Consider the following 14,606-nt stretch of genomic DNA (forward strand, 5'->3'; position numbering starts at 1 on the left):
CCAGACCACTTACCTGAGTAAGGGGCCACTACTTACCCGTCCTGCGACTACCCGGCTGGAGGTATCCCAGACAGAACCAACGTCCGTAAACGGCATGGCTGTCGGCCAGACACACTGTGACAAAGCCATAGAGACCGGTCATATGTGTGCCCTAGAACCAAAGTTCCCCGGCCGCCCCTGGAGCAATGGGGCCTGTCGTGGACGTCCCAAAGCTGAGCTGAGGGCCGGCACACGCTCGAAGGCCGAACATGGGGGGACTACAAGAGTCGAGGACCCAGCCTGTCACCCAGTCGGCTGTTGATAGAAGAATCGCAGGATTCAAAAATGCAGGAACAAAATAATAAAAAAAGCGAGAAAAATCGCCAGAAAAAAACTCCAGAGTACAGGAACTCCAGAGATAGCCTTGACCTCCTGTCGTTAGGCAGAAAACAAACTGAGGCTGCTAAAGCAGGGTGTGGGTTATGCCTGGGGGAGCCACGCCCCCTGGGAGGAGCAGCATGAAGGAAAGTTTTTAACACCTTAAGTGCTGTAGAATTCTGCCTAAATCTCCTGGTAGGAAGAAGCATAACCCTAAGGTCAATGAAGGCTGTGTCCGTCTATGAACGAAAGAGAAATTGCGGCGGTGTAACGTATCTAGGATACGTTACGCCGCCGCGATTCTACGTGAATCTGGCCCATTGTTGTTCTTTTTCTGAAGGACTGCTTTTTTTTTTTTTTGTGAAAAACTAATTTATTTTACCAAACACATGGCATGCTCTCCCTGCTTTAGGATCGTTGTGGGTAGCCTCATGCTTTGTTTGTATTCATCTTCACTATTGGATCTTTTCCAAGTGATGCACGAAGAACAACAAGTAAAGGTCCTGATGAATGCTGGGAGCAGAGATTTTTCTTTTGTTTGAATTTGAACCTACTCTGTCAGGATATGCTAAAGAGGAGCAGGAATGACCTTTTCCAGGTACCTACTCCCACTTCATTGCCTAAACGAGGATGATGTCGCCCGAAAACACCCATCCCATCCTCCTTTACCTAACCTCAGCCTCCTGGGACAATTCCACACATCCCAGGAGGTTACGGGACCGGTCCCACAGCAGGCCACCAACGCTTGAAGGCATGGAAGATAGTGACAAATACAACTTTAGTTGAGAGGTTTTTTTTAATCCAAAGATATATAAAATGCTATGGTTTGGTTGACCAGAAACATTGATAATTGTAACAAAAATTTGGGATAGAATGATTTTTTTATTTCAATACTTACACTGGGGCTTCTTAGAGAAACTGATAACGATGACTCAGATGTACTGGGAATTTTATCCCAGTCTTGAGATGAGCTGCCACTTTCTGGGGTATCCAGAGTGGAATCCACAATTTCATTCCCATCTATGTCCTTTAGAGGGAAAGGGTCTCCATACAACAGCACAAGGTCTACAAATTTGGAGCTATCTTCTTCTCGATTGTATGTCTCCCAATCAAGTCGGATGTCTGAAAGTCATGAAATGACAGAAGTGATTTCTACACAATTATTATTAATAAATCATCAATTCCAAAGTTTAATGGCCTATGGAAAGATTGGACAGATGACTGAATAACTGAATTGAAAACTGAATGTATTAACTATAACAGCCACAAAGACTGTGTATATGTATGGTATCTGAAAATGGACACCCTGGGGTTGATTTACTAAAGGTAAAAAGAATGTGCACGTTGAAAAGTGCTCCAGAGCTTAGTAAATGATGTAAAGGTTCACTTTGCAAAGAACACCCAATCACATGCAAGAAAAATAATAAAAAACAGCATTTTTGCTTGCACAAGATTGGATGATGGAAGTCATCAGAGCTTTTGCTCCTTTACTAAGCTCTGGAGCAACTGCACTTTGCAAAGTGCACAGTCTTCTTGCCTTTAGTAAATCAACCCCCTATTGTCTTTTATTAAAAAAAAATTTACTGGCTTTAAGTAGGCTAGCACAAGTACATTCAGAGGCAAACATTTGAAAGTCTCAAGCCCCATACACACTATCAGTTTTCCTGCTGGTTTTCTCTTCAGGTTTACCAAAACCATGTAGTACAAGGACCTGCCTGATTGCATTCAAATTGAAACGCTTAAGGTTTGACCTCATATTAGATGGTTTTGGTAAACCTGAAGAGAAAACCATCAGGAAAACTGATAGTGTGTATGGGGCTTAAGGTGCTGCTGAGCAGTGTTGCCAACCTACCAGATTGAAATTTACTGACACGACACCCAAAATTTACTGGTACAGCCAAGTTTTTACTGCCATTTCCAAAAGTTACAAAATTACAGTTTTCGGTGCAAATTTCAGTATTTAGGGTACAAACAAGTATAATATGCAATTAGCAATATGATTTAAGGTAGATATTAAGGCGAAAAGCATTCTTCTTATTTTTTTTTTCGATATAGTAATTAACCCCTTGCTTACTGGGCACTTCTGCCCAGACCAATTTTCAGCTTTCAGCGCTGATGCACTTTGAACGACAATTGTGCAGGCATACAACACTGTATCCAAATGACATTTTTATAATTTTTTTCCCACAAATAGAGCTTACTTTTGGGGGTATTTGATCACCTATGTGGTTTTTATTTTTTGTTAAATTTATAGTTATATTTTTTTATTTTGCTATAACATTTTGTAAACAGGTAATTTTTTATCCTTCATTGATGTACGCTGATGTTACACTGATAGGCACTGATGGGCTGCATTGATGGGTACTGATAGGTGGCACTGGTGGGCACTGATAGGCGACACTGGTGGGTCGCACTGAAGGGCACTAATAGGTGGCACTGATAGCTGGCAGTGATGGGCACTGATGGGTGGTAGTGATGGGCACTGATAGGCAGCACTGCTAGGTGGCACTGATTGGCACCAATCGTGGTGGACATTGATAGGTGGCACTTGTGGCACTCGTGGGCATTGATAGGTGGCACTGGTGGGAACTGTGAACACTGACAGGTGGCACTGGCAGGGGGTTTAGATTGGCACACGAGGCATATGTGCATACTTCCTCTTCGGGGCCGATGTCCCTTGCACCTAAGCCGGTGATCGTCTTTTTTTTATCCTCACGCTCCTCATGATTACTGAGCTTTGTTTACATCACGGGATCAGCTGTCATTGACCGGCCCCTTACTCGGAACTGTGATCACCCGAGTCTCAGTGACTTGGGTGATCACAGCTCGCGCAGGGGAGGACGTCTATTGACGACCTCCCGGCAATTGGGGTCCCCGCTGTAGCCGTCATTCGGCTATAGCATGGACGAGAAGTGGTTAAATAGTTTAGGGACAGGGCAAGACATTAGAATGGGCAGGCACACACAGATGAAACTGACTCTAACAGTAACACAGACAGCAGTGTGCAGCAGCACAGATGATGATGATGACACTTCGCCGACATGACACGTCTTCTCCTGAGTCACAGGGACAGTCTCTCTTCATGCCAGGTGGTACCTTCACTCCACTCCAGTCCAAACAGCACTGACATTCCCGCTCCCAGCTTGCCTTGCTCCCATCCCAGAGACCTGCACAAGAGGCTCTTGCACGAAGACATCACATGACGTTCAGGCACTGCTTCTGTCAGACCCGCCCTTCCGCCAGTGCTGCCCGAACACACTTTAGCAGGCACTCGGATGGTTTTGGCCAGCTCCCGATCAGAACTGCCCATGTGCAGTTCCGAAGCGAGGGTCACAACCATATTTTTTTCTTTCGGCTATAGCGCAGGTGGCAAGTGGGTAAAGTGAAACTGAAGTTTCGTAAGAAACAGTGAACAGGCAGGCTTTTATTGTAGAGAAGACATGCAATGTCTCTTCTGCAATTAAATCCCCCTACCTGTCTGCTTACCGTCCTCTCCGGTGTTGTAGCCTGAGTGCATATGCAGCTCCACAGTGCTGGCGCAGTCAGCACATGTGCAGGAGTGACATCATCCCCCATCGGCCAATGAAGAGGCCCGAAGACTGGCACTCTAAAGAAGATGTTGACGAATGGCATTTTGACAGGTAAATATTCACCCTTTTGTTCCACTTTAAGCCCTTCCCACTAGAAAAACAACACATTCAAAGGTAATTTAACACGCTTTCTTGATGCTTTTTCAAAAACACATCATAAATGCTCTAGGTGTGTTAATTAGCAGTGCTTTGTTGTTTCTAATCAACACACGTGAACAATCCCTTAAAGGCAAAATAAACTGCTTATGCAGGTTAGGGGTGTCCATAGATGAATACAACCTGTGCAGCTTTGACCAAAGTTGAATAATGCCCTTGCTGTAGGTGTAGGCCATTTACATACTTCATGGGTCCTGACTGAATAGTTCCCAGAGATGACATAACCCTCTCCTGCCTTATTGCTAGGATTTCGCTAAGAGACTCATAGTTGTTACTCTTCACCTCCATCATAACTAGAGACTGCTCTCAAACTCAGAGCTACTGCATCAGGGGAGAGAAAGAGCATGTGAGGAGGTGGAGGAACAGACTTTTTCTAACGTCCTGCAAGGGCAACGCTCCAGTGTGAAAGGCCTCAGGCTCTCACACTGGGGCTGCAGGGGAGGAGTTCTTTCAGGCACTTAACAGGTGCTATTTTTATCCCTTTAGCGCCTCCAGTGTGAAAGGGGGCTAATAGCTGTGATGTCCTAGCAACATGGCGGACGAGATGATGCAATCTCTGGGAGTTTTTAAATCAGGCTTCAGGAGGCATGTAAATGGCCTACACCTTCAGCAAGGACATTATTTAACTTTTATCAAAACTGTACAGTTTGTTTTTATCTACAGAAAACTTGACTTGATGGAACTCTTGACCCCAAAATCTACAAATTGGCCTCTTGACCCCCGAGATCAAAAAATAGATTGACCTTATGACCCCCCAAGATCTAAAAATAGATTGACCTCTTGACCCCAAGATCTAAAAATAGATTGACCTTTTGACCCCAAGATCTAAAAATAGATTGACCTCTTGACCCCCAAGATCTAAAAATAGATTGACCTCTTGACCCCAAGATCTAAAAATAGATTGACCTTTTGACCCCCAAGATCTAAAAATAGATTGACCTTTTGACCCCCAAGATCTAAAAATAGATTGACCTTTTGACCCCCAAGATCTAAAAATAGATTGACCTCTTGACGCCAAGATCTAAAAATAGATTGACCTTTTTGACCCCCAAGATCTAAAAATAGATTGACCTATTGACCCCCAAGATCTAAAAATAGATTGACCTCTTGACCCCAAGATCTAAAAATAGATTGACCTTTTGACCCCCCCAAGATCTAAAAATAGATTGACCTTTTGACCCCGAAGATCCAAACATAGATTGACCTCTTGACCCCCAGGATCTAAAAATAGGTTGACCTCTTGACCCCAAGATCTAAAAATAGATTGACCTTTTGACCCTCCAAGATCTAAAAATATATTGACCTTTCCACCCCCAAGATCTAAAAATAGATTGACCTTTTGACCCCCAAGATCGAAAAATAGATTGACCTTTTGACCCCCAAGATCTAAAAATAGATTGACCTTTTGACCCCTAAGATCTAAAAATAGATTGACCCCCCAAGACATAAAAATAAAAAAAAAGATTTAAGAAGAACACCAGCCACAGGATGGCGCTGTGGGTGTCTTAAATTAGTACAGTGCCACGTCCTATATACATTGAAGGAATTAATGTTGGAGAGAAATAAGAATGGACTTTATAGGCACTAATCGTTGACTTAAAATATGTTTAATTGATGCAATCCCAAAAAGGTTATTGGATCAACATTGCAGTAAATACAAAAAGAAAACAATTATCACAAAGAATGTAATAATAAACAGAGGATTAAGTTAAACCAATACTGGTCCAAGAAAGACATCAAAGAATTATGATGGCTAGCGTATGTAGTGGTAGATTTCAAACAGGCTCTACATGTTTCGCGGATGACTGCGTGTAGAGCCTGTTTGAAACATCAATTAAACATATTTTAAGTCAACGATTAGTGCCTATTAAGTCCATTCTTGTTTCTCTCCAACATTAATTCCTTCAAGATCTAAAAATAGATTGACCTTTTGACCCCCAAGATCTAAAAATAGATTGACCTCTTGACCCCAAGATCTAAAAAATAGATTGACCTTTTGACCCCCCAAGATCTAAAAATAGATTGACCTTGAAAATCTCAGTATTTAGGGTACAAACAAGTATAATATGCAATTAGCAATATGATTTTAAGGAAAAAAGCATTTTTCTTATTTTATTTTTTCGATATAGTAATTAACCACTTGCTTACTGGGCACTTCTGCCAGACCCATTTTCAGCTTTCAGCGCTGATGCACTTTGAACGACAATTGCACGGTCATACAACAGTGTACCCAAATGACATTTTTATCATTTTTTCCCCACAAATAGAGCTTTCTTTTGGTGGTATTTGATCACCTCTGTGGTTTTTATTTTTTGTATTTTTTTTAAAAAAAAAGACTGAATTAAAAAAAAAAAATTCTATATTTTTTAATTTTGCTATAAAATTTTGCAAACAGGTAATTTTTCTCCTGCCTCCAATCACCCCCTGCCTCCATTGTCCCCTGCCTCCATCCCCCTCTGCGGTGCCACCAACAACCTCTGTCTCCATCCCCCACATAGAATGGCTGATACTCAGGGATAGCAAAGGCAAGGTTTAAATTTAGAAGAGAATCTACAGGGAAAGAGTATCAGAAATGTATTATATGTAATATCTATGGTAGCCTACACCCCGATAATGTACCGATATCCCTCAGCAGCAGTGTTGCCAACCGTCTGTATTTTTACGGACAGTTCGTAAAAAATGTGCCAGTAAAAATAGCCGAGATCGGTTCGGCTTGGAACTGCGCATGGAGATTGGAGGCAGAGGGAGATGGTGGCTGCGGTGGCACCGCAGAGGGGGATGGAGGCAGGGGGCAATTGGGGCAGGGGGAGATTGGAGGCAGGGGGTGTTGGTGGCACCGCAGAGGGTGCCACCATCCCCCGCTGCGGTGCCACCAACACCCCCTGCCTCCAATCACCCCCTGCCACTAACACCCCCTGCCTCCAATCTCCCCCAGGCCCCCTGCCTCCAATCACCCCCTGCCTCCATCCCCCTCTGCGGTGCCAACAACAACCTCTTTCTCCATCCCCCACCCTCTGTGGTGCCACCATCCCCCTCTGCGGTGCCACCAACACCCCCTGCCTCCAATCACCACCTGCCACTAACACCCCCTGCCTCCAATCTCCCCCTGCTCCAATTGCCCCCTGTCTCCATCCCCCTCTGCGGTGCCACCGCAGCCACCATCTCCCTCTGGCGCCAATCTCCATGCGCAGTTCCAAGCCGAACCGATCTCGGCTATTTTTACTGCCACATTTTTTACGAACTGTCCGTAAAAATACGGACGGTTGGCAACACTGCTGCTGAGGGATATTGGTACATTATCGGGGTGTAGGCTACCATAGATATTACATATAATACATTTCTGATACTCTTTCCCTGTAGATTCTCTTCTGATTTAAACCTTGCCTTTGCTATCCCTGAGTATCAGCCATTCTGTGTATCAAATAAACGGGAACTCTGCCTGTACCTATGGTGTCCAGTATTCATTAACATGAACTATTAACTAACCCTAACAGGATTGAACCTGGATTTACCCAGTAATAAGCCAAGGTCTTTCACAGGAGCTAAGGAGAGCCTACTATGGGCAGAGGGGCCCCTGTGGGGAGGGAAAAGAAGAGGAAGAGGGAGAAGAATAATGAGAAGAAGAAGAAGAAAAAAAGGGGATGGGGAGTGGATAAAGTGCAAAGGGGGGAGGTGTGTGTGTGTGTGTGATTTTCGTGATGAATAGGGAAAGATTGGTGTCATTGACTTTATTTATATATATTTCCCCTATGAGGTTGAGTTAGTAAAGACCAATAGGCTGTTATTTTTTGCAGCAGAAGTTGCCCTTTCTCTGATCTTTCTTCTGACCTCCAATTCCAGAAGATGCCAATTTTGGGGAAACGCATCAGGCCGAGTCTGAGTGTGACGTCATTGCATTTTAATACATAAGTTGCCCTTTGAAAGGGAATTTCTCCCAGAGTTTAGTGCATGTGGTGAAGTTTCACTTTGCAAAGAATACCCACAGTACAAGGAAAAATAAAACAGCATATTTTTTTGAACATGATGGAAGTCAACATTGCTGCACCTCATTCACTAAACTTAGGGGCAATTTCTCCTGCAAAGTGCAACTTCCCTTGCAAAGTGAAGTCTATTTCCCTTCAAAGTAAACCATACATGTCTGGCCCATATTCTGCTAACCTTTATGCTAAGTAATGGAGAACTAGAATTATTTCTCCTGCCACATGTTGTGCAGTAGGACATGATAATTTGGATGCCAAATCTTGAAAAAGGTGATCTACATCTTGACATTTGATTATCAGCTGTAGACAGCAGCAGTGTTTATTAAAGCCCATTAGTATATAATGCTCATTCATAGGAAAACAAAATGCTCACCAAAGGGACTTGGATTGTTAATACGCAAGCATCTCGAAATGGTGTCTCCACCAGACACATGTGTACCAAACCTTAAAAAGATAAATACATTATTTCTCCTATATTACTCATATACATATATATTGGGCTTTTTTCTCAAACAATAGGTGCTGGAACTTAACCACGACCCCCCAAAACCCCTCAACCTACACACACCCTCCAAATCACATCAAATAGTGGGTGTTGTCAGTCAAATTTCACATACAGTAGGAGGGTCTTAAAGGGGCATTCAATACCAATATATATATATATATATATATATATATATATATATATATATGTGCACATTAACCATTAAGATCCTGTCTACCAGTATTCTAGTATATGGGTATTCTAGTATCATCAGTAATCATTCTCATTTACTAAAGTGTAAAGCAAAATGATGGGAGTCTGTCATGCCACCAAGTGCTGGGCAATTAAAAAAGAACTACAGTTTATCTAGTGGTTTTAAATATACACGTAAAAGAGTTCAGCGTAATAAAAAAAAAAACACGTGAGGGAGCTCAGCAGCCAAAGTTTTTAAATTCATGGCAAGAAACAGTACTCTTCTATTCAACATAGAGTCATTTTTCATGCTAATGTGTTCTGTTGGTTCATGTGAAGTGTGATTTTTAATGACATAATAATAATAATTTGATTGGAAGTTTAAAACAAACAGTGTACATAACATGACTTCACACTATAGTAAATTAAGCCAAATATGTGGTAATACATTCCAGGCAGATATGCTAAATCTATACCTACCAGACAAATGCGTGGCTGAAGCTGGCCATACACTGTTGGAATTTCGGCCAGTTCAGAGGAATCACCCATAATTCTTACAATGGGTTCCCTGCTAGCCCAGCAAAAGCAGGTTTGTCAAAGAATCTGGGCCGAAAACTGTTGGCCAAACAGCGGCTACAGCCAATCAGATGCAGGCACTGTTAGGGTATTCCAACAACCAGTGCTTTCAGCTCTCAGCATACAATAGCCCAGTAAAGGGGATTTGGCCAATGGTTCTCTTCGCATTGATGGAAAAAAACGTTTGATTTCTTTTGTTTGGCCCACAACATTTTAAAAATAAGTACAAAAATATGGAGACATTGTTGGATGCAGAGAATACGTTACATGAAAAGTATAACAAAATGTTTGCCTTTTGTATATGTACAGTATACTCACGCAAGTGAAAAAATAAATGTAAGTACAGAAGGTATGCTATTCATCAATATGAAATGTGCATTTATGGCTATAGTGAAGAAAGTTTGGACAGATTTGTATCTTTCAGTTTTACCATGCATGCAAATATACAGTCATCCCTGCCTCTAAGATGCCCTAAACCAGTGGTCTCCAAACTGTGGCCCGAGGGCCGGGTGCAGCCCTTTGCTTGCCTTTATCTGGCCCTTGGGACACTATCTCTCCCACTGATACAAGACACTATTCTGCCATCTGACACCGAGAGTGAAGCACCATTTCTCCCACTAACACCACTAATAGGGCACTATTCCTCCCTATGTTACCAACGATGGGGCACTATTCCTCCCCCTAATACCAGATGTTTACTCCCACTGATGCCAGGAAAATTTCCACCCCCGCTGGCCAAAGTCCGGCCCTCCAAGAGTCTGAAGGACAATAAACCGGCCCTTTGTTTAGAATGTTTGGAGACACCTGCCCTAAACATTATGAAATATATTTTTTCTTCCAAACAGTGCACCCAAATACAAACAGGCTAAAGGCTCCTATTAACCTACGAGGGAAGCTGGATGAGACATGTCACACGACGTGTGTCAAATCACTATGGAGGGGTATAAGAAAAGCAGCTCTGGCAAAATTTGCAGTTAATGCTTATTGGAGGGGGCAATAGCTATTACGCCAGGTTTGGTAACCCTTCTCATCAATTGTTAGACCCCCAAGAGTGGACATGCAATGGAAAGGCAAGGAAACCATAAACATAAGATTATTGTTGAATCCAGCCAAAAACAGTAAGATCTGGCAACTGTCATCTCATGTTTTTGGGAGGCTGTAGCTTTGTGCCTTAAGCCTCGTACACACAATCGGTTTACTCGGCAAGAACCAGCAAGAAAACTGCTCTCAGAGCTTTCTTGCCGAGTACACCGAGCGTGTGTACGAGGCTTTCAGGTTTCTCGACAAGAAAACTGCCCAGAATCTAGACGAGAAAAATAGAGAACATGTTCTCTATTTTTCTCGTCGTGAGATTCTCTGCAGTTTTCTTGCCTAGAAACCCGAGAGTGTGTATACTTACCTGTCGCCGTGGAAACCCGCGCATGCTCGAAATTACTTTGACGCATGCGCAGTAGCTTCCTAATCATAGGTAGGGTGCAGCAAGATGGCGGCGATGGCATCGAATGTGACAAGCACACATGCTCATCGTTTGCGATGACGTCACCGCGTTCTTGCCTTTCAAGAGAACCACGATTCTTTTGAAAGGAGCGTCTGTACACTCGGGCGGCAAGAGATTCCTGCCAAGAATCTCTACAGGAAAAACAAGGGTTTTTTCCTGACGAGATTCTGGCCTGTGTGTACAGGGCTTGACTCACAGTCCTGCTAAAAGTTACTAATTTGGCTTGGGTGTTAAATACCTTAACGCAGGACCTTCTGTCTGACGATTAGGTCTTGGCCCTGCCATTTGGAAGTAGAGGGGACATCCCTTTACATACATTTTCATAGGAATCTCCTTAGGGATTATATCTCCAACCTAAAAAAAAAATACAATGTACAGAGATGATTTACATCATTATCAAAACACTGAACTGCAAAGACTAAAATGCAAATCCTAGTATTCATTATTCTATATATTCCCCAGTTTTTCTTTCTGTTATGTTGATACAAGAAATACTTAGGACTTTGGTACACATATAGTAACACATACCGTACAGACAAGTTGATCTGAATACTCTCCCCACATATTGTTATAAGCAGTCACATTAATCGATATCTGTTGGAATGGTCCAAGTATTCCCGAGCTTGGCTGAGCAATAAAAGCAACTCCTTTCCCATCGGATAATAGTATTGCTCTTGTATCTAAAAGCACATAACAACAGACCTACATTATTTTATTTATTTTTTCCAATATATCAGTGTCTAAAATTCATAAATATTAGGCCTAGTACACACAACCGTTTTCCTCGACAAAATCCCTCAAGAAACTTGGTGGCAGAGCTTTTTTGCAGAGGAAAACGGTCGTGTGTATGCTTTTCATCAAGGAAACTGTCGAGGAACTCAACAAGAAAAAAAGAGAACAAGTTCTCTTTTTTCTCGTCGGGAGTCTCAATTTCCTCGTCGTGTTTCTCGTCGGGCTGGTTTACGTAAACACGTTCGTGTGTATGCTTAGAAACCCGCGCATGCTCAGAATAAAGTATGAGACGGGAGCGCACCTTCGGTAAAAGTAGCGTTCGTAATGGAGATAGCACATTTGTCACGCTGTAACAGACTGAAAAGCGCGAATCGTCTCTCACCAAACTTTTACTTAAAGCGGTTGTAAACCGTATAAACTTTTTTTTTTTTTTAAAACCTGCAAGGCAAAAGGCATAATCGGCTAGTATGCACCGCATACTAGGCGATTATAAAATACTTACCTCGGAACGAGGTGAACACCACTTACCTGGTCCACGCCGAGCAGGATGTCATATTGCTCCGGCGTGTCTTCCGGGTATCGCCGCTCCAGCGCTGTGATTGGCTGGAGCGGCGATGACGTCACTCCCGCGCGTGCGCGTGGGAGATTTAAAATCGTCAGGGTCCGGCGGATGCCGGTCCTTTCGCCGTGGATTCCCCCCTGCGCATGCGCCGCCGGCATTGCGAGGGGAATATCTCCTAAACCGTACAGGTTTAGGAGATATTCTTTATACCTACAGGTAAGCCTTGTTATAGGCTTACCTGTAGGTAAAAGTGAAAAAAAATGGGGTTACAACCACTTTAACACGCAGTAACATGAGATTAGTAAAAGCAGCCCCAAGGGTGGCGCCAGTGGAATCAAACTTCCCCTTTATAAAGCCGTCGTACGTGTTGTATGTCACCGTATTTGGGAACAACAAGATTTTGTGTTGACAGTGTGTACGCAAAGAAAGCTTGACAAGATTCTCGACAAGCCTGACAAGGTACTCGTCGAGGAAAACGATGTTTTCCCCCACACATGGTCATTTAAATTGACGTTTTTAAAAACGTCGTTTTTTTTCATCACATAAAGTGATGGTGTGTACGCGGCATAACTGTCATTGCATGGAACAATCGCAGTAGGAGACCTTTTTGTATGGATACCTGTCATAACAAATTTGTTTGTCTATGCAGTAAAATAGGCTGGTTATATGATACTGTTGATTTGTTTAAATGAATTATTTTTTTACTGACTTCACGTTCATGGCCGTTCCCCATCACTAATAAAAATCTTGCATTTATAAACAACATAAGGTAAAAAAAGGATTTTTGTACTCACCGTAAAATCCATTTCTCTGAGTTCATAGACGGACACAGCATCCTTTGACCTTAGGGTTATGCTTCTTCCTACCAGGAGATTTAGGCAGAATTCTACAGCACTTAAGGTGTTAAAAACTTTCCTTCATGCCGCTCCTCCCAGGGGGCGTGGCTCCCCCAGGCATAACCCCCACTCTGCTTCAGCAGCCTCAGTTCGTAACAAGCAGTACAAACAAAGGAGGGGTGGGTGCTGTGTCCGTCTATGAACTCAGAGAAATGGATTTTACGGTGAGTACAAAAATCCTTTTTTCTCTTTCGTTCATAGACGGACACAGCATCCTTTGACCTTAGGGACGTCCCCAAGCAGTGTCAAAAAGATTCGAGGGGTGGGAAAATAACACAGCAAAAACAGGTTACACCCCAAACAAAACCGGAGTTACTCAACGGAGGAACTCCAACCTTAAACTGCCGCCTGTAACACCCTGCGGCCGAAGGAGGCATCAGACGATGCACACACATCCACCTTATAAAACTTTGAAAAAGTGTGGAACGACGACCAGGTCGCTGCCTTACACACCTGTAACACAGAGGCTTGGTGTCGGAAGCCCAGGAGGCCCCGATCGCCCTGGTCGAATGCGCCATGACCCGAAAGGGAGGCGCCCGCCCCTTCAGGGCGTAGGCCTGAAGCACAACCTGTCGGATCCACCTGGAAATGGTGGCCGACGAGACTGCCAGGCCCATACTGGGACCGGACACAGACACGAACAGCGAGTCCGACTTCCGGAACGGAGCTGTCGCCGACAAGTAAACTCGAAGGGCCCGAACCACATCCAGAGAATGTAAAGAGGCTTCCTTCGGGTTCTTCGGCTGAGGACATAATGATGGAACAACAATGTCCTCGTTAATGTGAAAAGGCCGAACGACCTTCGGAAGAAAAGAGGGCTGCGGGCGCAGCACCGCCTTATCCTGATGGATGACCAAGTAGGGGGCCTTGCAAGACAAGGCCGCCAGTTCAGACACTCGTCTGATAGAGGTAATAGCTACCAGAAAGATCACCTTCTGCGACAAAGTCAGCAAGGGGATCTCCCGAATGTCCTCAAAGGGGGCACGCTGAAGCGCCGAGAGGACCAAGTTCAAGTCCCAAGAAGGTAGCGGAGGGCGCACCGGGGGGGCCACATGCCGGACCCCCTGCACAAACGTGCGAACCAAAGAGTGCGCTGCCACGGGACGCTGAAAATAAACAGCCAGAGCAGAAAACTGACTCTTGATCGTGCTCAAGGCAAGAGCCTGGTCCACTCCCCGCTGTAGGAACAGCAGGATCTGGGACACCACGTAAGTACGGGGGTGCCACTTCATCTCCTCACACATAGAGATGTATGCTTTCCATGTACGATGGTAAATTTTTCGAGAAGTGGACTTCCGTGCACGCATCATGGTAGAGATTACCGGGCCCGACAGGCCCCGGTCCTTCAGTACCTGGTTCTCAACAGCCACGCCGTTAAAGCCAGTGACCGTAAAGCAGGATGGAAGATCGGGCCCTGAGACAGGAGATCTTCCCTCAGAGGCAGGCGCCAGGGGGCGTCTGCCACCAGACGTACCAGGTCCGCGTACCAAGAGCGACGCGGCCAATCTGGGGCGATCAGGATCGTTGGAATCCCTTCGGCTTCCACCCTGCGCAGCAGGCGGGGTAGGAGCCTTAGAGGAGGG

At 44.2% G+C, this 14,606-nt stretch overlaps 1 protein-coding gene across 1 annotated transcript in view; it reads right to left on the reverse strand.

Annotated features, from left to right (window-relative positions):
- The window catches only part of DLEC1 (DLEC1 cilia and flagella associated protein), a 135,701-nt gene that overhangs the window by 31,164 nt on the left and 89,931 nt on the right, over positions 1–14,606 (reverse strand). Inside the window, exons 26-29 of the mRNA XM_040352791.1 lie at positions 11,362–11,513; positions 11,072–11,187; positions 8,457–8,527; positions 1,256–1,479 (exon numbers count right to left, since the gene is read on the reverse strand). Of these exons, the coding sequence (XP_040208725.1) occupies positions 1,256–1,479; positions 8,457–8,527; positions 11,072–11,187; positions 11,362–11,513 (563 nt within the window). The remainder of the gene's footprint in view (positions 1–1,255; positions 1,480–8,456; positions 8,528–11,071; positions 11,188–11,361; positions 11,514–14,606) is intronic.

This window comes from Rana temporaria, chromosome 5 (assembly GCF_905171775.1).
Source record: "Rana temporaria chromosome 5, aRanTem1.1, whole genome shotgun sequence".
Taxonomy (NCBI): domain Eukaryota; kingdom Metazoa; phylum Chordata; class Amphibia; order Anura; family Ranidae; genus Rana; species Rana temporaria.